This window comes from Scyliorhinus canicula, chromosome 3 (genome assembly GCF_902713615.1).
Source record: "Scyliorhinus canicula chromosome 3, sScyCan1.1, whole genome shotgun sequence".
Classification (NCBI taxonomy): domain Eukaryota; kingdom Metazoa; phylum Chordata; class Chondrichthyes; order Carcharhiniformes; family Scyliorhinidae; genus Scyliorhinus; species Scyliorhinus canicula.
Genome location: NC_052148.1, coordinates 241922081 through 241945202, shown reverse-complemented (window position 1 = coordinate 241945202; position 23122 = coordinate 241922081). Strand labels below are relative to the sequence as shown.

The window sequence follows — 23122 nt, the reverse complement described above, 5'->3', positions numbered from 1 at the left end:
GTCCAGGAAGCGAGGGGAATCTGGGAAATCCATATTACAAAGACTTTAGGAATGACAGAAAAACTGCGTAGTGTTCCACAAATTTCATGAGCTTCAGATATTTCAGGAAAGAAATGTAGCTCGTGGAACCCATACAGGCTTGAGGATGGGGTATTGGTCCTGGTACTTTTTTTTTTTAAACTTTTTTTTTTAAATTTAGAGTACCCAATTCACTTTTTTCCAATTAAGGGCCAATTTAGCATGGCCAATCCACCTACCCTGCACATCTTTGGGTTGTGGGGACGAAACCCACGCAAACACGGGGAGAATATGCAAACTCCACACGGGCAGTGACCCAGAGCCGGGATCGAACCTGGGACCTCGGTGCAGTGAGGCCACAGTGCTAATCCACTGCGCCACCGTGCTGCCCCTTTGGTCCTGGTATTGATGGAAGAGGTCCATCATTCCGAAACACTGTTGATGCTGCTGAATATGGTGGGATCAACCAAATGTAACTTTTTTTGGCTGGACATGTCCCAGGTTCCCACCCACCAGCACTGGAGAACCATTGGGAACAGGGTGGAAAATCTGTGCTGCTGAAAATTCTGCTTCCTCTAGTTGCTTAAAACTGCCGTCTTCTTTTGGGCAGGATAATGCAGATTGTCCAAGTTACCTAACAGCACGTCTTTCGGTATTTGTGGGAGGAAGCCGGGGCACCCGGAGGAAACCCACGCAGACACGGGGAAAATGTGCAGACTCCGCACAGACAATGGCCCAAGCCAGGAATCAAACCTGGGACCCTGGCACTGTGAAGCAACAGTGCTACCCACTGTGCTACTGTGCCACCCATTGAGGATTGAAGGTGACTGGAGCACAGGTAACAATCTTATAATAGAGCACACATCACATTCACTGGGTGTTTGTCTCTATTATTCGTTTGAGATTTTTTTGCACATTTCATCTCTACGCCTGGAATCCCATACATGTTTATTTACTATCTTGGGCAGCACGGTGGCTTAGTGGTTAGCACAACCGCCTCACGGCGCTGAGGTCCCAGGTTCGATCCCGGCTCTGGGTCACTGTCCGTGTGGAGTTTGCACCTTCTCCCCGTGTCTGCGTGGGTTTCGCCCCCACAACCCAAAAATGTGCAGAGTAGGTGGATTGGCCATGCTAAATTGCCCCTTAATTGGAAAAAATAATTGGGTAATCTAAAATTTTTTTTTTTTAAAATAAAATATTTACTATCTTCAGAGAATGACTGAAGTGTAATGACCAATGCACGGTTTATAAAAGCAGCTGAGCAAGATACAGGGTTATGGGCAGAAAGCAGGATAGTGGAATTCATCTTGAAGTGTCATAGCAAAGTGCTAGCACAGAGACATGATGAGCCAAATGGCCTCCTTCTGTGCTGTATTCTTTGATAGTCTTTGCTATGCAAGGTATGATTTTGCAGATATTAAAGACGTGGGCTTGAATTTTCCGCTTTCCTGTCGGTGGGTTTGTAGGTGGGGTGGTGAGCACAAAATTCCTTGGAATTACTTCCCTCTCAGTTCCTTCCCACCCCAACCTCTCCCAATTTTATGTTGGGATGGGAGAGACCTCGAATGGGCCACCTGCCTTTGGCCGAATTGAGACCCATAAGTGGCCAATTATTGACCATGTACAGGCCATTTCCCACCCAGCCTGAATTTTTAGGCTGACGGGAGGAATTCCTGGGTAGGGAGGAAATCCCAAAATAATCAGCTTTCGGCCTCGGCGGTAATGGGGATGGGGGAGCGCCTCCATCAGAAACCCCTTTTAACTTTGGGCACCACCCCTTCCCTCCCTCCCTTCCCTCGCTCCCCACCCCCCTCGTTCCCCACTCCCCCCTCGCTCCCTCTCTCCTCCCTCTCCTCCCCCGCCTCTCCTCCCCCCCTCCCCGCCCTCTCCTCCCCCCCGCCCCCCTCCCTCCCTCTTCCTTAAGGTCTGGTAATCGCTGGAACCGCCTCCTCCCACCACAGGCCCATCCCCCGCTCTGGCCTATCTCCCGAAACCCTCCCGGAGTCCTGGGACTTGGGCTCTGTGGGAGGAACTGATTGCAGCCCCAACCCTGTCGACTGCAGCTTCTAACGCTGTAGGGACTAGAGAGCTGTCAGCCTATCAGACTGGCCAGCAGTTCTCTCAGGCAGGTCTTCCTCCCAAGTGAGGGGTGTAACTGCTGCCTACAGCCAGTTCAATAGAGCGTGAAATGGCTGCGGGCAGGCAGTGTCGGTGGGGTTATGTTCCCCGTCAACTCTTCGGAAACCCCACCATGCTAAAAATCCTGGCCCTGATGTATTATTGCAGCCAGCAATATGGAATTGGCAATATCCTAGTGTTTTCTGCTATAATACAGAGCTTTTAGTTATACAGACCATATTTGTTCTATAGTGTAGGTCAGATAGGCTTCAGATGGTTTCACAGGTCGGCGCAACATCGAGGGCCAAAGGGCCCGTACTGCGCTGTAATATTCTATGTTCTATATGTGAAAGGCTTTAAGCACACTACATATTATAGACTTACAACCCTGGTTGTTAAACCAGGAATATTTGGATAGTGTAAATAAGAAGCACCGGATTTATTAATTGTGCTACCTGTAATAACCCTTTTCTAACAAGATGCCTGTCACTGTTATAATGGTGATCAGGAAACAATAAGAATATTTTACACTTGAACAAATAAGGTTATATTTCCAGAACCAACATCACAGCATTCCCACTATAGTATAAGCAAGATAACATAGTCAGCTACTGCCGGAAAGAAATAAGAAGACATGGACACAAGTGAGTAGATCAGACTTCAAACTGTGAGATCTACGTTTTGCCGCAGACCTTCAGTCGTTTGTTGTTCCCTGGTTACACTTCTTAGTCTTTGTGATATTGTGAAGGCAAATCATTCCCAACATATTTACTTATTTAACATAAAATATACAGAGCATCTTCCAAAGCAAAGCCTGAAGCAAGGAATTACTCAGTTTGGTTCAGAGAGTCAGTTTTTATCAGGACCCCTGATGGTGAAATCAATGAATCTTAAAAAAGTACACACACCATTCAATATAAGACCAACTAAAACATCGCACAGTCAAATGATCAAAAATATGCACAAATTAACACCATACAAATGTGAAAGAACTGATAGAAGGGAAAAATTCAGGCTAACAAAGCATGCGCCTTGCCAACATTAAAAATCAATTTTCTCCTCTGACTTACCGGACCATGGCTTGGCAGTGTTCCATAAGGTATTGTCTGGGGCAGTAGTCCTTTCTGCTTCATTAACAGCAAGCGCTTCTGTTCCTCACTAATATGAGAAGCCTGAGGTTGAACATGCGGCTGCTGTTGCGGCAAGTAGGGCATCATGGGAGCTTTGTTCTGAGTAACCATTGGCGGGGTCATTCTCTGGCCCACTGGCTCAATATTATAATGAGACAGTGGCTTAGTGTTAGCGTACGAAAGCATAGGCTGTTTGTTCACAGAAGTCTGCCCTATAGTATTTGGCTGTTGATTCATTATGTTCATGTGGTTTTGTGAGAGGTAGTTATTCATGGCCTTCTGAGGGTTGTTTGTCATAGTAGGCACCATAGGCTTTTGGTTATTAAAGGCCTGTGGGTACATCATCGGGCTATTTGGTTTGTCTGTATTAAAGGGGCCTCCAAAGGGACTGTGTGGTGGAGCTGCAGGTGACCAGCTAGGTGCCTGATTCTGCTGGTGCGACTGTGTGTGCTGCTGCTTTTGCTGTAACAGCAGAGCTCTTTGTTGCTGCTGAGCCGCCATTTGTTTCAACTGCTCAGCTCGAGAGAGATCCGAACCAGTTGATGGTAGAGTTCCTGGCCCAGATCCTGGCCCTGGCCCTGGCCCCTGTCCTGAGCCTGACCCAGAAGATGTAGTCATCAAAAAGCCATTTCCAGACCTTGCATGTGCTTGACTTTGATTTGGAGTTTGCTGCTGGGGCTGACTCGCCGAAGTTACTGGTGAAGTGGCAGGAGCGGAAAGTGAGGAAATACTTGACACAGAGGACACGCTGGAAACCGTAGAGACATTAGAGAATGGAGGGCCTGATGAGGACGGTCTAACCTGTGGAGATCCCATTGACATCTGATTAAAAGGAGACTGGCACATCTCACTCTTTATATTTGTGTTATCTGGTGGGATTGGGGTGTGTGATGTGGGTCTGATTACCTCCAACTCCTTTTTATCGTCAAAATCTTCATTAAATAGGTCATGCATATCATCTTCTGGAACCGTGCTTGTTAGTTCGTCAATTAACTCCTGCCACTCCTGCTCATTAAGATTAATATCTGAGAACAGTTTATTCTGATGGAGGAGGGAAGCGTCTGATGAGTCCATATAACCTGGATCATCAAGGGGCTCTTGTTTAAGCTCCTTGGTTAATATTAAGTTGAAGTCGTCATCGTCTCTGGTGCCATTAGCCTGCAGATTCACCCTGGGATGCCTGCCCTCTTTGCTTATGTCATCAAAGCTTGTTGAATTATTTCCACTGGTTGGTATTGGGAGTGATGACTTTACGTCAATTTGATGCAGAGGAGAGACTGAAGGCATGGGGAGCTTATTAGACAGGGTGTTGCTCTGGTCTAACCCAGGTCCCTCTTTTCGGGCTCGCTTGTTACTTGGAGAGAAGCTGCTGTCAGAAATTCCATTTTGCAGGTCTCCATTAAGTGGTGAACGTGCACCTTCAAGCTTCCTCTTTACGGTTTCTTGAAGCTTTAGGAAGAACATAAAGAAACTTCATTATTAAGGCTGTCTTCTTGATTCATTAAGAACAAAAATATAATTCTCTATAGTGCAATAAAAATATAGTGATCAATAAAATATAGTTGAACCTCATCACTGCAAATTTCTGTGAAACAGGAAAACATTTTAATCTTGGAGGCTTTAAGTTGTTTGTCCTGACTTAAGTGAATATTCAACCAGGGCCACTTTGTAATAGATAGGGCACAGGAGGGTTTTATCACTCTCTTCAATGTTGAGTTTCGGCAGTGGTTTGAGCATTCATCCACTCTCTTGATACCTGGCTGGGCCCAAGCTGTTTTCCCCTTTGGGGAATAGTGGGGAAGTGGTGGAAGGGTTCCCGAGCTGTTGAACTACGTTATGAACGTGGCCAACAAGTTCTGGCATTAGATTTGAACCCAGAGGGCAGCCCGGTGTCGCAGTGGGTAGCACTGCAGCCTCACAGCGCTGAGGTCCCAGGTTCGATCCCGGCTCTGGGTCACTGTCCGTGTGGAGTTTGCACATTCTCCCCGTGTTTGCGTGGGTTTCGCCCCCACAACCCAAAGATGCGCAGGTAGGTGGGTTGGCCACGCTAAATTGCCCCTTAATTGGAAAAATTAATTGGGTACTCTAAATTTATTTTAAAAATGAAAAAAAGATTTGAGCCCAGAACTTCTGGTCCAGAGGTAGGGACACCACCACTGTCTCACAAGACCTCCTGTTTTATTTGCACGATGGAGAAGGTGGATTCTGGCTTGTAAGCATAATGCCAGTGTAATGGGAGAGAAAGCTGGCCATGCTATAGCAGGAACATCACCAAACGATCCAGTGAAGAATTGCAAAGGAGGCAAAGGACTAAGGGTGAGCGCATAAGGCATGAGTTTGTGGATCAGTCTTGGCCTCATTGAATGGTGGAGCAGACTTGAGGGGTTAACTCCTGCTCCCATGTAGGCCAGTAATCAAAGCCCCACTGAAGGCCTCAACTGAGATTAGGGCATTCAAAATCTAGTGGTATGAGAAATAGATGGGGTTAGATGCAAGGCTGGTTTTACATCCGTTCTGATTTAGAGGGTAATAATGGATGATGTTGAAAAGCAGTGTTCCAGCCAATCCAACCGGTTCCCTGCCTGGTGAATTAGGTCAATGTTATTCTCTAAGAATCTGTGGCTGACTAGGGAGAGAGGTACTGCTGCAAGCACTCTTCATCTATGGGGTCAATCAGAACTGTAACCAATACCTCCTGAGACCCACTGTCACCGCAGCAGCCCCGAGAGGCAGCAACATGGGCGACAGAAGGAAGACCCTCTTGGGGTTTGGGTCATTTACCCACACAAGTGCCCCCCCACACCCCTTGCCTCCCATTAATATCACCATTTTGCACATTGCTGGCAGAGAAGGTGAATGCAACATTTGGCTCAGAGGTGGGAGGAGGAAAATGCTTCATCGATTGGCGTGACCGAGCCACTTTCTTGCCATTTTGACTGCGATTCCACCAGATTCTGAGCGGTAGAACAGAATAATTCTTGATGGAATGTCTATTTAATACCAGATTCCATTCAAAACAGAGTCATTATGTGGAAAGAGTGGCAGTAAATTAATGCAAAATATACATCTTGGACAAGGTCAATTCTACATTCTTTTAAGAGCCCCAACTAAATGTGAAATTCCATTCACTGTTTGGTTTCACAGCTTCTATTGAAATTTTATGTTTTAAATTTCTCCACCGCTCCCCTCATCCAACTTCACCTTTTGCTCATCTCTCTTGGACTCATACAGCACTCAACTTCAATGTTATGGGCGCGAGCCTCCGGCCATGCTGCGCCTGAAAAGCAGCTCGCCACGGCACAGCGTGGCGAGTGAAAACCGGGATCATAGAATCATAGAATTTATAGTGCAGAAGGAGACCATTTGGCCCATCGGGTCTGCACCGGCTCTTGGAAAGAGCGACCTTATTTAAGCCCATGCCTCCACCCTATCCCTGTAACACAGTAACCCCACCTCGCCTTTTTGGTCACCATTAACCTGGCTCGCAACGCCTCGCAGGATTCAACACAATCCCACGAGACGTTGCAAAGGGAATCCCACCCATAATGGGCATGATCACCTTTTAGCAAATCTGCATTTTAGAGTGAGGCAGTAAGCCTTACTTTAATATGCAGATTTCCGAGGTACCTGAGACTTTGGGATTCAATCCCTTTTGCCTTGAGGATCTCGGGCGAGTGCCATTTGGTGCTGATCCCCACAAATGGGGACTAGGTGGAACGGCACTCATGGGGATCTCCAAGGGGATCAGAAACCCCCAGCTACATGCCCTGTGGGCAATGTGACACCTGGCAGTGCCACCTAGCTGCAAACCTGGCACTGCCAGCTGGCCAGGACATTACCAGGTTGGCAGTGTCAAGCTGGCATTTTTTGTGCGCGTGCGATTGGGCTGGGATTGCCTGCCATGTGTGTTGAGGGGGTGGGGTGGGGTGGGCGGGCCGGGGGACCCTTCCATGTTATATTTGGGTGGGGTTGAGCGAGGGGGGGGGGGAGCTGTAGTGTCCTGATCGCCCACTACAATGGGAAGTTCTGGCGAGCAGAGCTCCCCATTGTAAAAAACGGGGATATGTGCGGCCTCGGCCGTGTGTTCCCCGTTCAGGCCCCTTATTCAAAGTGAGTCACGTTGATTAGCTATTTGTTTCTCGGCACTGTGAGTGCCGGAAACATGTGGCTAAATGCGCTCGCTCGGGGACTTTGTTCCCTTTTGGGAAGATTGCTCCCTATATATTTTCTGCCATTTGGTTGTTTTGGCAAAAAAAATACAATGTTGATTTTATGGTGCATTTTTTAAATGTAGAGTACCCAATTAATTTTTTACAATTAAGGGGCAATTTAGCGTGGCCAATCCATCTGCCCTGCACATCTTTTGGGTTGTGGGGGAGAAACCCTCGCAAACATGGGGAGAATGTGCAAGCTCCACACGGGCAGTGACTCTGAGCCGGGACGAACCTGGGACCTCGGCGTCGTGAGGCAACAGTGCTCACCACTACGCCACTGTTCTGCCTGACTTTTATGCTCAGGTCTACTGCTTTTGCCAGAATTTGTGAATGGAGGGAAATAAATCCTCAATATGTTTCATTTATTTTCTTTGTGAAATTACATTAACAAAGAAAACTTGCACAGGATAGTACCCTGTATGTTAATTACAACACAGAGGAGGCAAAATCCAATAGGCCCAAAAACAAGGTGGGAATCATGATGCACAAATTTTATAATTCAAATTTGAGTAGTATCAGATGAAGGGGCCCATGTTTGTGAAAGGCTAGCACCAACTGCAGTTAGTCCGAACTACTTAAAATCAGCCAAATCTCTTAAATGGGAGGTACATTTCGGGTGGAGCAGGCTCTGGAAATGGTCGGGAAGGGGGTCTGACATGGAAGATGAGTGATTAAGAGCTCAACAGGCCAAAATGCTTGTTGCCTAATTCTCAGATGCTGCATTGGAAACCTTGGTGCAGGAGGTGGAGGGAAGGGGGAATATCCTCTGGCCACAGGGAGCCAAGAAACTCTCCAAGCGAACCCTCAGAGGGCAAGAAGAGTGGTCAGTACAAACAGCTTGGTCCCAAGCATCTAGATTCAGTGCTGCAACACGTTTAATAACCTCACAAGAGTGGTCAAGTTGAATTAAGTCGCTTTCAAATGCTATGATATCCTTACACCTGAACCATCAGCCTCAGACAGGTCACCCCTTCTGCTTACCACCTAATCTGTCAGTCACAACTCATACTAACATCCAGAACTTCACCTCAACCTCACAGACCTAGCAATCCTTAAATAAAAGCAAAATACTGCAGATGCTGGAGACAGAAAGTGCCGGTAAATTCAGGCAGCATCAGTGGAGAGAGGAACAGAGGGTGGGATCTATCGATCCCGTTGCACCCGAAAGGCAGCGCGGCACGGTGCAATGTGACCGGTAGATGTCGGGAGATCCCACTTCCGGGATCTACCCGGCCCGCCACATCTCACCAGATCTAACGCAATCTCGCGAGACGTCACAATGTGATCACCTTCTGGCAAATCTGCATATTAGAGTGAGACAACTAGTCTCACTGTAATATGAGTTCCTGAGATCTAACCAAGGGGTGGGATCTAACCCCTTTGCCTTGGAGACCTTAGGTGAGTACCTTTTAGTGCTGGATTCCACAATGGGGACCAGATGAAGACCACTTGTGGAGGTGTCCCAGTGGATTGGAGGCACCTTGGTGCATGCCTTCTGGGCAGGTGGTACCCTGGCACTGCTTTGCCACCTGAAACCCATCACATTTGTACCTCTATTTTTCAGTTCCAAAGAGGAGTTATATTGGACTTGAAATGTCAACTTGAGGTGCAATCTACCTGAATGGTGTCCCATAGCGCGAGATTAGCTGGGTGTTTCACGGCCCTCAGAGCAGCACGGAACACCACGCTGTCTTTGGCACCACCTGGATGCCAGTCTGGTGGTGCCAAACTGGCATTTTTATGTGTGGCAGTCATGGGGCTGGGTGAGCAGAGATCCTCTTACAGTGAGTAGGGGCTTGGGGGGGCTCAAGGGTCGCGTTGGGAGGCTAGAGAGATCAGGACGCCATTTAAAAATGGTTCCCTGATCTCTTGCTGCACTGAAGAGTTCTCAGTGCAGAAAACGGGGCTAAGTGTGGCCTTAGATTTCATAGATTTCATAGACTTTACAGTGCAGAAGGAGGCCATTCGGCCCATCGAGTCTGCACCGGCTCCTGGAAAGAGCACCCTATCCAAGGTTAACACCTCCACCCTATCCCCATAACCCAGTAACCCCACCCACCCAACACTAAGGGCAATTTTTGGAGGAGTTGCCTGCTGAGGCTGCCGATTTACCCGGATGCGTTAGACAGCGTGGTGTTCCGTGCTGCTCTGAGGGCCGTGAAACACCCAGCTAATCTCGCGCTATGGGACACCATTCAGGTAGATTGCACCTCAAGTTGACATTTCAAGTCCAATATAACTCCTCTTTGGAACTGAAAAATAGAGGTACAAATGTGATGGGTTTCATATTGTTGAAAAAGGTTGGGGGGGGGGGGGTAGGGTGTGTGCAGGTAGAACAAAAAGTCAGGGATAAATTAGAGGGAGGGGGGAGATTGAATACCAAGTATGCCATAGAACGAAAGTAAGAAGTGTTACAACACCAGGTTAAAGTCCAACAGGTTTCAAACACTAGCTTTCGGAGCACTGCTCCTTCCTCAGGTGAATGGAGCAGTGCTCCGAAAGCTAGTGATTTGAAACAAACCTGGTGGAATTTAACCTGGTGTTGTAAGACTTCTTACTGTGCTCACCCCGGTCCAACGCCGGTATCTCCACATCATGGAACGAAAGGTAAAGGGAATGGTAATGGTTGTCATAAAAACAAAGCATAGATCCAGAGCAGATGTTGATAGCAGAATAAATGTCAGCTCAGTCTGAAAGCAAACACAAGGTGGACTGACACCTAATAGGCGTGGTCAGGGATAACTGCATGTTCTTAACCCAAAGGAGGACACAGTGCTTTCGATGAATGGAATGGTTATTACGGAGGCCCTGAAAGCACTGAAGGTGATAGTGTGATCATATCTAATCCTCCTCATATCCTATTTCGTCTTCATCCCACGCTCACTTTGAATTTACAGCTGCAGGTGATGCAAGCATGTACCTCTTACTTGTCACCGCGGCCCCTCCATGCTCCCTCCCCTTACCACAACCCCAGCCTTGTACCTTTCTCTTTCCATAGAATCCCAACAGTGCAGAAGGAGGCCATTTGGCCCATCGAGTCTGCACTGACCCTCCAAATCAGCACCCTACCAAGGCCCATTGCCCCACCCTATCCCAGTAACCCCACAAACTTGCATATCTCTGGATACAAAGGGGCAATTTAGCATGGCCAATCCACCTAACCTGCACATCTTTGAACTGTGGAAGCAAACCGGAGAACCCGGAGGAAACCCATGCAGACCCCACACAGTCACCCAAGACCGGAATGGAACCCGTGTCTCTGGCACTGTGAGGCAGCAATACTAACCACTGTGCCTCTTTCTGGATACCCAGGAATTGTCACCTGACCAGACAGGGCTGGAGGATGAAGAGGTGGAAGAGCAGAAAGAAAGTGATGAAGAAATACTCTCACTCACTTTCACACTCAGCCACATCTCAGATACTGGCATTGCGCATACTTTACAGGTATCACAGGGGAGGGATCTGTAGGTGGCGAGACAATAGTCATGAGTGGCCTGCAGCTGGCTCAGTGGTCAAGAATAAAAAGGTGCCAGTTCATCGGGGAACAAGGTCATACTTGGGTTTTGCTGCACAAAATTGAGATGAGGAGTCCAATGGGGCGGCCTACAGAAGAATGTTGATGGGTGTGCATGTTGAAATGCATGGTGCACTGGCAGGCCTGTCAGAAAGTCTGTGATCAATATTAAGGAGCATGGAGGACACCAATTTTGATGTGGGCCTCTGTGCAGGGCCAGCAGCTCACTCTCTCCAGCGTGACCGTGGTGACCAGCACCATGGGAATACTTTGCGGACCAACCAGGAAGCAGGACCTGATGACCAAAGTATCTGCTTCCGTCACAGCAAAAACAGAAGCCACCTAGTGTTTAGGTGCTGCTGTAGAAGTTCAGACTGAAGTCACACAGGGTCAGACTGCCTCCATCATAGTTTAAGACAGGAGTGTGCAAAGTGGTTTGCAGAGGCTCCCAGCAGTCCAAGCAATCTGTCCTCAGCACATTGCTACGAGTGTTGAGGCATCAGCCTGGGTGAGTGGGACGGCTCTGTGAAGCATGAACCAGCTGTCCTCTCTCAAGGCTACAGCATTGCTGCCATTCCGCCAGTGCCTTTTCTGTTGTCTGTCCGGCAGCCAGCCCAGTCTGATGTCACCCATGCTGAGATGGTGCAGTTCAAAGTCAGGCTGTTAAGGGTCAAGCTGCTCAAGGCCATCTTCAGTCTCCCCCACTGAAAATCGGCCTGTTACAACCACTGGGGTAGAACTTGGTAGGAGCATCTGCACAGGAAAATGTACATGGAAAAGAACAACTGAGGAAATGCATAACATAGAACATAGAACAGTACAGCACAGAACAGGCCCTTCGGCCCTCGATGTTGTGCCGAGCCATGATCACCCTACTCAAACCCACGTATCCACCCTATACCCGTAACCCAACAACCCCCCCCTTAACCTTACTTTTTAGGACACTACGGGCAATTTAGCATGGCCAATCCACCTAACCCGCACATCTTTGGACTGTGGGAGGAAACCGGAGCACCCGGAGGAAACCCACGCACACACGGGGAGGACGTGCAGACTCCGCACAGACAGTGACCCAGCCAGGAATCGAACCTGGGACCCTGGAGCTGTGAAGCATTGATGCTAACCACCATGCTACCGTGCTGCCCATAAGGGTGCTTAGTTTATTTTTCTATAGATTATTGGACTTAAATTATAAAGTTGATTTTGAATGTTTGTTTTGTGGTGGTTTTTACTTCTGCAATATGGCTAAGAGGATATGGCGATGGTCCAGAGGGAAGGTAAAGTGTTGAATGGGTGTATTGGGGTTGCGTTTGTTGATTCTATAATTAAATGAGTTGATCAAGGCCAGCCCCATCAGAAAGGGGATGATGTGATGGTTTCTTCCTTTCCCCTCCTCAGCTTTTCACAAGCCTGTTGGCAAGGGCTGTGTCCTCTTGGTGGTGAGGTTTTGCTGTAGCACCGCAATACGTGACAAGGGATCTGGCAAGTACTGCAGGGTGGTACAATCAGTGAAAGCATTATTTAAGCATCCCAAAGGTTTGCTCAGTCCCAATTTGTGTGACACTGTGTTTTTTTGTTCTAAACATGCCACCCACGTGTGTGTGTGTGTATTGCACAACAGGGTCAACAGCCAGGTAGTCAGTGGATAGTCCTGTCGCCAAGTAGCCACCCTCTAGTTACAACAGAATCAAATCATCCTGACTGCTGAGAGTATACTGAGCACAGTGGTCTGCATGATGTGACCATTCTCAGTCCACTCCAGCCAATACTGTGGGAATGGAATCACTTCCAGTTGTAGCGCATATCAGAATTAACATCAAGCGTCTACAAAGCCTGCAGTCAATTGCACCCTACACCAATCCCCAGTTGCTCGCTCTGCCTGATTCTCTCTGGAAAATAGAATATGAAAGTAAACCAGCCAGGAATGTAAAAAAAGATTAGGAGAGTTTTTACAAGCATATAAAAAGGTAAGTAGCTAAAGTAAACCTTGGTCCCTTAGAGACAGAGACAGGAGAAATTATCAAAGGGGATGAGGAAATGACAGCGATATTGAAGAAATATTGTGTGTCTGTCTTTAAAGTAGAAGACACAAATTATATACCAAAAATCGAGGGTAATCAGGAGGTCTCTGAGAGTGAGGAATTAAAAATAATTAATAAAATGTGAGGGCACAGATTTAAAGTGATTTGCAAAAGAAACAAATATGATATGAGAAAAAAACTCTTTCACACCTGTGGTTCAGGTCTGGAATGCACTACCTGGAAGTGTAGGGGAAGCAGGTTCAACAGTGCAGAAGGAGTCCATTCAGCCCATTGGGTCTGCATCGGCCCTTGGAAAGTGTACCCTCTACCCTATCCGTGTAACCCAGGAACCCCACCCAACCTTTTTGGACACTAAGGACAATTTAGCATGGCCAATCCAACTAAACTGCACATCTTTGGACTGTGGGAGGAAACCGGAGCACCTGGAGGAAATCCACGCAGACACGAGGAGAATGTGCAGACTCCGCACAGACAGTGACCCAAGCGGGGAATCGAATCTGGGATCCTGGAGCTGTGATGCAACTGTGCTAACCACTATGCTACCGTGCTGCCCAATTGGGGCATTCAAGAGGGCATTAGATGATTCGGAACAATGTGCAGCAGTGCTAACCACTGCGCCACCGTGCTACCACTGATACAGGGAAAGGATGTCATGATGCTCGTTTGGAGATGCAGACACGATGGGCCAATTGGCCTCCTTCTGTTGTAACAATTCTGTGATTCTGAATATCAGTGACGAAAAACCATTAGAGAAACTTGAGGGGCTAAAAGCCAATAAATCCCCAGAACCTGATAGTTACATCTTGGGGTTCGAAAAGAGGTAGGTGTGGAAGTGGTGGATGTGCTGGTTGCAATTTTCCAAAATTCCTTAGACTTTCTAGAATGGTCCCAGCAAATTGGAAGTTAGCAAATGTAACACCGCTATTCAACAAAGAAGATTAAGAGAAAAGAGGGAACTACAGGCCAGTTAACCTGACGCTAGCCATCGAGAAAATGTTGTAAACTATTCTTAAGGAAGTCTTAAAGAGTGCCCTTAAGAAAAGTTATTGTATGATCAAATAGAGTCAACATGGTTTTATAAAAGGAAAATTGCGTTTGGCAAATTTATTGAGGCTTTTTGAGGATGTATTGGTGGAATAGAAAATGAATCCGCGAGATGTAATGTGCTTTGATTTCCAAAAGATAATCGATAAGTTGCCAAACAAAATGTTAGTAACAAGGGCTCATGGGGTTTGGAGTAATGGTTAATGGACAGAGAATATGGATAAACAAGGCATTTTAAAATGGTCGGCTGGAACGAGTTGAGTACCATATGGATCTGTGCTAGGTCCTCAGCTATTTACAATCTATATTAATGTAAACAAGTTTGCTGACAATATAAAGCAGAAAGATTTGTTTCATTGGGAGGAAGCTGCACACACTTTTGTTATTTTTCCAAAGTGGTCGACAAATAAACCTTGTGCAGTATTCATAAGGAAACTAGATGTGTAATACGCACTGGGAACTTCAGAGCAGGGTTACATTTATTTAGATTTACACTGGGTAGGGAAGGGTGGAAGACCTGGAATACAAACAGTCTTTACTGTGACACTGAAGTCTTGATTGATGGGACAGGTCTGAGAACTTCACACACCCCACCTCCTCTCCACTCCCCCCCCCCCCCCACCTCCTCTCCACTCCCCCCCCCCCCCCCCCCAACAAAACCATATCCATTTGAAGGAGGACAAAAACAAGCGACAGGGAAAATGACTTTTATGTTATCTGTCACAAAAATTCCATTAACTAGCTCAGGGTTTTGGCAGAATCAGATACTGTATGTGTATTTCTCGAGGACCAAAACAGCATTATTCCCAAGCACTGAATTCTGAAAGCTCTCTGGAGGCTCTGTACATCTCTGTCATACCACTGCGCATTCCTGCAGGCCTCACAGCTTCCCCTAACTTGGACTGTCATTCATTGGTTATTGTACTCGAGCTGGGCTTGATTCCTTCATAAGAGATTTTGCACCACATTTATTATGGCTCTTGTGAGTGGTTTGTTCCTCCCTCAAGTCTCTGCTGAAACTACATTATAGCAAGTAAGAGGATACTATCTTCGTGTAAAAGTGTTTTGGCAAACCTTTAACTTGTTTGTTTTCAAACACTTACAATGATGCATTTAAACACATTACCACCTCTCTTGAAAGTGATACCATATGCCGAAAAGGAGGAGTGTTTCTTCTCTCTCCCCCAAAACAGGTTTGCTAAATACTTCTTTGTGAACACAATGCCTCTTTAATAGCTAAAACAAGACCAAAAATATCTGGCATGAATAGGATCAATGGCGTACAAGCCCTGCTTGCTCCTGTATTGTGTGGTTGACAATCTCTAGTGCGGGGTTCTCTATGATCTGTGCAGGTACAAATCTTGGGATGGGCAACATATAAATTTTCACACATAAATAAAAACGGGAAATGCTGGATAAACTCAGCATGTCTGGCAGCAAGTTTATCCAGCATTTCAGATCTTTATTTCATATTTCTACAATCCGCCATATTTTGCTTTTGTAAAATTTCAATCTACATTCCTATTACTTTCCACATATTTCATGTAGCTGATACCAACAGATCTGCATCTGACTTAGCATTTATCCTTTGGTGAGGCAACAAATCCCAGTCAATTCCTTTCCTCCTCATGCAGTTATCCAGCTCCCTTTTAAATACATCAATGCTATCTGTCACATCTACTCCATGTGGTGCCTCGTTCCAAGTTGCAAACCCTCTCTGGGCAAATCAATTTCTCCTGAATTCCTTATTGAATTTATTAGTGACTATATTTACAAGACCTATTTTTGAACTCCACACTCCTGCCCCCCGTATAACTTTGCAGACCTCTATTAGACCATCCCTCAACCTTTCTTTGCTCAGGAAACAAGACCCCCCATCTGGTCAGCGTTTCTTTATAGTTACAACCTCTCACTTCTGGTATCATCCATTGCAAATCTTCTTTTTGCATCTTGCCCATTGCATCCATATCCTGTTTGTAATATGGACACCAGCACTAGGCACAGAAGAGGTCTTGAGGCAGTGGGTAGAATTAAAAATTTAAGTAAAATTAGGAATAGGTGGCCTGAGCTCCCTCAAGGGCTCCTCGGGTTTGTGGTGATGGGAGAAGAAGGTAAAGAGTCACCATTTGGACATCACTGCATCACTGGTTTACCTTTCAGTAAACTTAACTCAAAGAACAAAGAACAAAGAAAATTACAGCACAGGAATAGGCCCTTCGGCCCTCCCAGCCTGCCGGCGATCCAGATCCTTTATCTAAACCTGTTGCCTATTTTCCAAGGATCTACTTCCCTCTGTTCCCCGCCCGTTCATATATCTGTTCAGATGCATCTTAAATGATGCTATCGTGCCCGCCTCTACCACCTCCGCTGGCAAAGCATTCCAGGCACCCACCACCCTCTGCGTAAAAAACTTTCCACGCACATCTCCCTTAAACTTTCCCCCTCTCACCTTGAAATCGTGACCCCTTGTAATTGACACCCCCACTCTTGGAAAAAGCTTGTTGCTATCCACCCTGTCCATACCTCTCATAATTTTGTAGACCTCAATCAGGTCCCCCCCTCAATCTCTGTCTTTCCAACGAAAACAATCCTAATCTCAACCTTTCTTCATAGCTAGCACCCTCCATACCAGGCAACATCCTGGTGAACCTCCTCTGCACCCTAAACTCCTCTTGGATTTATCATTCTTGATGCCTTATACAAAATAAAACCACTCAGGGCTACCCGGTGGCCTAGTGGTTAGCACTGCTGCCTCACGACACTGAGGGCCCGGGTTGGATCCAGGCCACTGGTCGTGTGTAGTTTGCACATTCTCCCTGTGTCTCCGTGAGTCTAGCCTCCACAACCCAAAGATGTGCCGGTTAGATGGATTGGTCATGCTAAATTGCCCCTTAATTGGAAAAAAATAATTGGATCCTCTAAATTAAAAAAAAAATCAAACCACACATACTCATTCACAAGCAAAGTGCGGAGGAACCCGCATCTCCTTGAAACCTCTGCGTACTTTAAACTGTTTGACAGTGGTTTTGCTAACTGTGTGGCCGGAGAGAGAAGATAACCTATTTGCTCTTTGGGTTCACTTAGGTTATGCTGCTCAATGTCAATGCAGGTTGTTTTTTTGCTTAAGCACCACTCTGTTGTTCAGCCTTTACAAACTGAAGCAAAATGTCCCTGTGCTACTTGTTATCTTCATAAGGCATCGGCTCCTGTACAAATTATTAACAGGAAGAACAGAAAAATGCTTTGTTGTCCAGCTGATGGACAGTTGATGCAGCAGAACCGCCTGTGTCTTGTGCCATTGTGGTACCTGTGAGTGTGGCTTCTCCAGGCACCTTCCTCTCCAAAACGCCAGCATGCGGCCTAGATGTGATTCTGACAAGAATCTCAGTTGGGCAAAAGCGTGCTTTTATTTTAGGAGATCAGCAAACCGTCTCCCATGACCCTACCCTCGATCAGGAACCTACCAACACCACTCCTGAAAACAAACAATTACTAATTGGACACTTAAAAGAGCTGAAGTGCCGTGCAGAAGAGCACCAGGCAGTTGGTGATGCTTTTATCTGTTAATGTGCTGGAGAAGCTGCTCTTGCTCGGTGCCCCACGGATCCCAACCCATTTCCTCCCCAAAAACAACACACACACAAAAACGCCAAGGAGACGTTTCTATAGCAACAGACTAAGCTCTGTGCAGCGCACCTCCCCCCCCCCCCCACACACACACTCCACTAGCAGCACTGTGACTTCAGAGAACAGCTATTTCAACTATGCAAAGGAAGTGACCAGTTATGCTACACTCTGCCTCTCTTTTTTGCCACTACTTGTTATGTTACACAGTAAGATGGCTGTAACGCGTTAACTATCTTACATGGCTCGCATTTGTGCAACTCTTTTTATAAAGAAAATTACATTCTCAAAGCCAGAACGCCACACAGTTGACTGATCTTCCACAGTTTTCTTTTTGAAGTGTTCCCCTTCGAATAGCAGCTAATCCTTAAATTCATCCCTGGCTCTCTTCCAGCTTGTATCTGCCGGGGGGGCCCCCTGTTCTCAGCGAAACATGCAGGTTTTTTTATTATCAGGAATATTTATCAGGGAGCTGGCCACCTCTAAAATTCTGACACTTCACAAACCCTGGCCTTCTACCTACAAGCAGAATGGTTGCAAGGCCCCAAGGCCTTCAGAGTATTCGCGGCAATGTAAAAACAATCAGGTCCACACGGAGAAGGCGGCAGCCCAGAATCCAATTGTTTCTCCTGTTTTGTTTAAACAGGTAAATGACTGAAATTACTGTCATGTTAAATGTCTCTTCAGGACCAAACAAAATAGCAGGGCTTGTGTAATCAGGGGCCGTTAGACATCCTTTGTGTTTGATTTCTTGCTCACTTGTAAGGAAGGAATTAAACACAGCAACAAGCCCACAATCCCTTCCCATTTCTTGATGGCAGTTTGCTCCAGACTGTCCTCGGGGATGGTGTCCTTCCTTCAGTGTGACCTGCTGCTGTCTGAACGGTAAGCAACTCCCCTGCAGCCGCTGGGGCTGCTGTAGGAAACCACACTGCTTTTCAGGCAGCCCCAAATAGGTCTGCACACTTCGGAGTGGATTTCCCGGGACACCGCGCAGAGAAAAATCATTTCCTGACGAGGGGAGCACAATGCACAGCTACTTTATGCTGTGTGTCTAAAATCACCTGTCCCTCTGAGGCCATAAATTCTAATTGCCGTTCGGAACGTCCTCAAGTCAAATGTCCCCCCCCCCCCCTGTTTTTGTTTTAAGTTGCCACTCGTTTATGGTTCGCTTTCCCAACTGCTCGACCCACGATTTGTTGCTCCTTTATCAACACGCCAATATGACACAAACTTCACATGTAACATGTACTTCACATGTACCCTCGTGGGTAACAGTCAAGGGCAATACTGTTGATTCAGGGGGTAGTGGGGCAGATTCAGGGGGCAGTGGGGCAGATACAGGGGGCAGTGGGGCAGATTCAGGGGGCAGTGGGGCAGATTCAGGAGACAGTGGGGCAGATACAGGGGGCAGTGGGGCAGATTCAGGGGCAGTGGGGCAGATTCAGTAGCAATGGGGCAGATTCAGGGGTCAGTGGGGGCAGATGCAGGGGCAGTGGGGCAGATGCAGGGGCAGTGGGGCAGATGCAGGGGCAGTGGGGTTGATTCAGGGGCCGTGGGGCAGATGCAGGGGCAGTGGGGCAGATTCTGGGGGCAGTGGGGTTGATTCAGGGGGCAGTGGGGCAGATTCAGGGGACAGTGGGGCAGATTCTGGGAGCAGTGGGGCAGATTCAGGGGACAGTGGGGCAGATTCAGGGGACAGTGGGGCAGATTCAGGGGACAGTGGGGCAGATGCAGGGGCAGTGGGGTTGATTCAGGGGGCAGTGGGGCAGATTCAGGTGCAGTGGGGCAGATTCAGGGGACAATGGGGCAGATTCAGGAGACAGTGGGGCTGCTGCAGGGGCAGTGGGGTTGATTCGGGGCAGTGGGGCAGATTCAGGGGGCAGTGGGGCAGATTCAGGGGACAGTGGGGCAGATTCAGGGGGCAGTGGGGCAGATTCAGGGTATAGTGGGGCAGATTCAGGGTACAGTGGGGCAGATTCAGGGGGCAGTGGGGCAGATTCAGGGGCAGTGGGGCAGATTCAGGGGACAGTGGGACAGATTCAGGGGCAGTGGGGTTGATTCAGGGGGCAGTGGGGCAGATTCAGGGGGCAGTGGGGCAGATTCAGGGGGCAGTGGGGCATATTCAGGGGACAGTGGGGCAGATGCAGGGGCAGTGGGGCAGAATCAGGGGGCAGTGGGGTTGATTCAGGGGGCAGTGGGGCAGATTCAGGGGACAGTGGGGCAGATTCAGGGGGCAGTGGGGCAGATTCAGGGGACAATGGGGCAGATTCAGGAGACAGTGGGGCAGATGCAGGGGCAGTGGGGTTGATTCAGGGGGCAGTGGGGCAGATTCAGGGGGCAGTGGGGCAGATTCAGGGGACAGTGGGGCAGATTCAGGGGGCAGTGGGGCAGATTCAGGGGACAGTGGGGCAGATTCAGGGGCAGTGGGGTTGATTCAGGGGGCAGTGGGGCAGATTCAGGGGGCAGTGGGGCAGATTCAGGGGGCAGTGGGGCAGATTCAGGGGACAGTGGGGCAGATGCAGGGGCAGTGGGGCAGATTCAGGGGGCAGTGGGGTTGATTCAGGGGCAGTGGGGCAGATTCAGGGGACAGTGGGGCAGATTCAGGGGGCAGTGCGGCAGATGAAGGGGCAGTGGGGTTGATTCAGGGGCAGTGGGGCAGATTCAGGGACAGTGGGACTGATTCAGGGGCAGTGGGGCAGATTCAGGGGCAGTGGGGCAGATTCAGGGGGTAGTGTGGCAGATTCAGGGGACAGTGGGGTTGATTCAGTGGGCAGTGGGGTTGATTCAGTGTGCAGTGGGGCAGATTCAGGGGACAGTGGGGTTGGTTCAGGGGGCAGTGGGGTTGATTCAGGGGACAGTGGGGTTGATTCAGGGGGCAGTGAACAGATTCAGGGGACAGTTGGGCAGATTCAGGGGCAGTGGGGCAGATTCAGGGGACAGTGGGGCAGATTCAGGGGGCAGTGGGGTTGATTCAGGGGGCAGTGGGGTTGATTCAGGGGGCAGTGAACAGATTCAGGGGACAGTGGGGCAGATTCAGGGGCAGTGGGGCAGATTCAGGGGGCAGTGGGGCAGATTCAGGGGACAGTGGGGCAGATTCAGGGGGCAGTGGGGCAGATTCAGGGGCAGTGGGGCAGATTCAGGGGGCAGTGGGGCAGATTCAGGAGACAGTGGGGCAGATTCAGGGGACAGTGGGGCAGATTCAGGGGGCAGTGGGGCAGATTCAGGGGCAGTGGGGCAGATTCAGGGGGCAGTGGGACAGATTCAGGGGGCAGTGGGGGATTCAGGGGCTGTGGGGCAGATTCAGGGGGCAGTGGGGTTGATTCAGGGGGCAGTGAACAGATTCAGGGGACAGTGGGGCAGATTCAGGGGCAGTGGGGCAGATTCAGGGGTCAGTGGGGCAGATTCAGGGGGCAGTGGGGCAGATTCAGGGGCAGTGGGGCAGATTCAGGGGGCAGTGGGGCAGATTCAGGAGACAGTAGGGCAGATTCAGGGGGCAGTGGGACAGATTCAGGGGCAGATTCAGTAGCAGTGGGGCAGATTCAGGGGACAGAGGGGCAGATTCAGGGGACAGTGGGGCAGATTCAGGGGACAGTGGGGCAGATTCAGGGGCAGTGGGGCAGATTCAGTGGCCGTGGGGCAGATTCAGGGGACAGTGGGGCAGATTCAGGGGCAGTGGGGCAGATTCAGGGGACAGTGGGGCAGATTCAGGGGCAGTGGGGATATATTCAGGGGGCAGTGGGGGATATATTCAGGGGCAGTGGGGCAGATTCAGGGGGCAGTGGGGCAGATTCAGGGGGCAGTGGGGCAGATTCAGGGGCAGCGGGGCAGATTCAGGGGGCAGTGGGACAGATTCAGGGGCAGTGGGGGATTCAGGGGCTGTGGGGCAGATTCAGGGGGCAGTGGGGTTGATTCAGGGGGCAGTGAACAGATTCAGGGGACAGTGGGGCAGATTCAGGGGCAGTGGGGCAGATTCAGGGGTCAGTGGGGCAGATTCAGGGGGCAGTGGGGCAGATTCAGGGGCAGTGGGGCAGATTCAGGGGGCAGTGGGGCAGATTCAGGAGACAGTAGGGCAGATTCAGGGGGCAGTGGGACAGATTCAGGGGCAGATTCAGTAGCAGTGGGGCAGATTCAGGGGACAGTGGGGCAGATTCAGGGGACAGTGGGGCAGATTCAGGGGACAGTGGGGCAGATTCAGGGGCAGTGGGGCAGATTCAGTGGCCGTGGGGCAGATTCAGGGGACAGTGGGGCAGATTCAGGGGCAGTGGGGCAGATTCAGGGGACAGTGGGGCAGATTCAGGGGCAGTGGGGATATATTCAGGGGGCAGTGGGGGATATATTCAGGGGCAGTGGGGCAGATTCAGGGGCAGTGGGGCAGATTCAGGGGCAGTGGGGCAGATTCAGGGGCAGTGGGGCAGATTCAGGGGCAGTGGGGGTATATTCAGGGGCAGTGGGGATATATTCAGGGGCAGTGGGGCAGATTCAGGGGGCAGTGGGGTATATTCAGGGGCAGTGGGGCAGATTCAGAGGCAGTGGGGATATATTCAGGGGCAGTGGGGATATATTCAGGGGCAGTGGGGCAGATTCAGGGGGCAGTGGGGTTGATTCAGGGGGCAGTGGGGCAGATTCAGGGGGCAGTGGGGCAGATTCAGGGGGCAGTGGGGCAGATTCAGGGGACAATGGGGCAGATTCAGGGTTGATTCAGGGGCACTGGGGCAGATTCGGGGGCAGTGGGGTTGATTCGGGTGCAGTGGGGCAGATTCAGGGGGCAGTGCGACAGATAAGGAGGCTGTGGGGCAGATTCAGGGGCAGTGAGGCAGATTCACGGGATAGTGGGGCAGTTTCGGGGGCAGATTCAGGGGCAGTGGGGCAGTTTCGGGGGCAGATTCGGGGGGAGTGGGGCAGATTCAGGGGGATTGGGGCAGATTCAGGGGGCAGTGGGGCAGATTCAGGGGCAGTGGGGCAGATTCAGGGCAGTGGGGTAGATTCAGAGGCAGTGGGCAAGATTCAGGGGCAGTGGGCAAGATTCAGGGGCAGTGGGCAAGATTCAGAGGCAGTGGGCAAGATTCAGGGGCAGTGGGGCAGATTCAGGGCAGTGGGCAAGATTCAGGGGGCAGTGGGGCACAGCACTTTGTATCTGGTTGAGAAGGATTCGGGGGTGGTGAGCAGCAACACTCTTAACATTCAGGCCAGCTGCTGACAATATAATGGACTGAGAGACGCTCAGCATATTATCTTGTCAATCACACATCCTTTTTCTTTCTTACTTTTCCTTTCCTGGAGTCAATGACTCATACTGAAACAAGCTGCCAACATCTCTCAGTATCTAGACCAAGTGGGGGAGGGGAGAGGAGGGGGAGGTGGGGAAGGGGGGGAGGGGAGGAGGGGGAGGTGGGGAAGGGGGGAGGTGGGGGAAGG

At 49.4% G+C, this 23122-nt stretch overlaps 1 protein-coding gene across 4 annotated transcripts in view; it reads right to left on the bottom strand.

Annotated features, from left to right (window-relative positions):
- The window catches only part of maml3 (mastermind-like transcriptional coactivator 3), a 631458-nt gene that overhangs the window by 249460 nt on the left and 358876 nt on the right, over window positions 1-23122 (bottom strand). For all 4 annotated transcript variants that reach the window (XM_038792474.1, XM_038792472.1, XM_038792473.1 and 1 more), the window contains one exon: window positions 3207-4715. In XM_038792474.1, coding sequence (XP_038648402.1) covers window positions 3207-4715 — 1509 coding nt within the window. The remainder of the gene's footprint in view (window positions 1-3206; window positions 4716-23122) is intronic.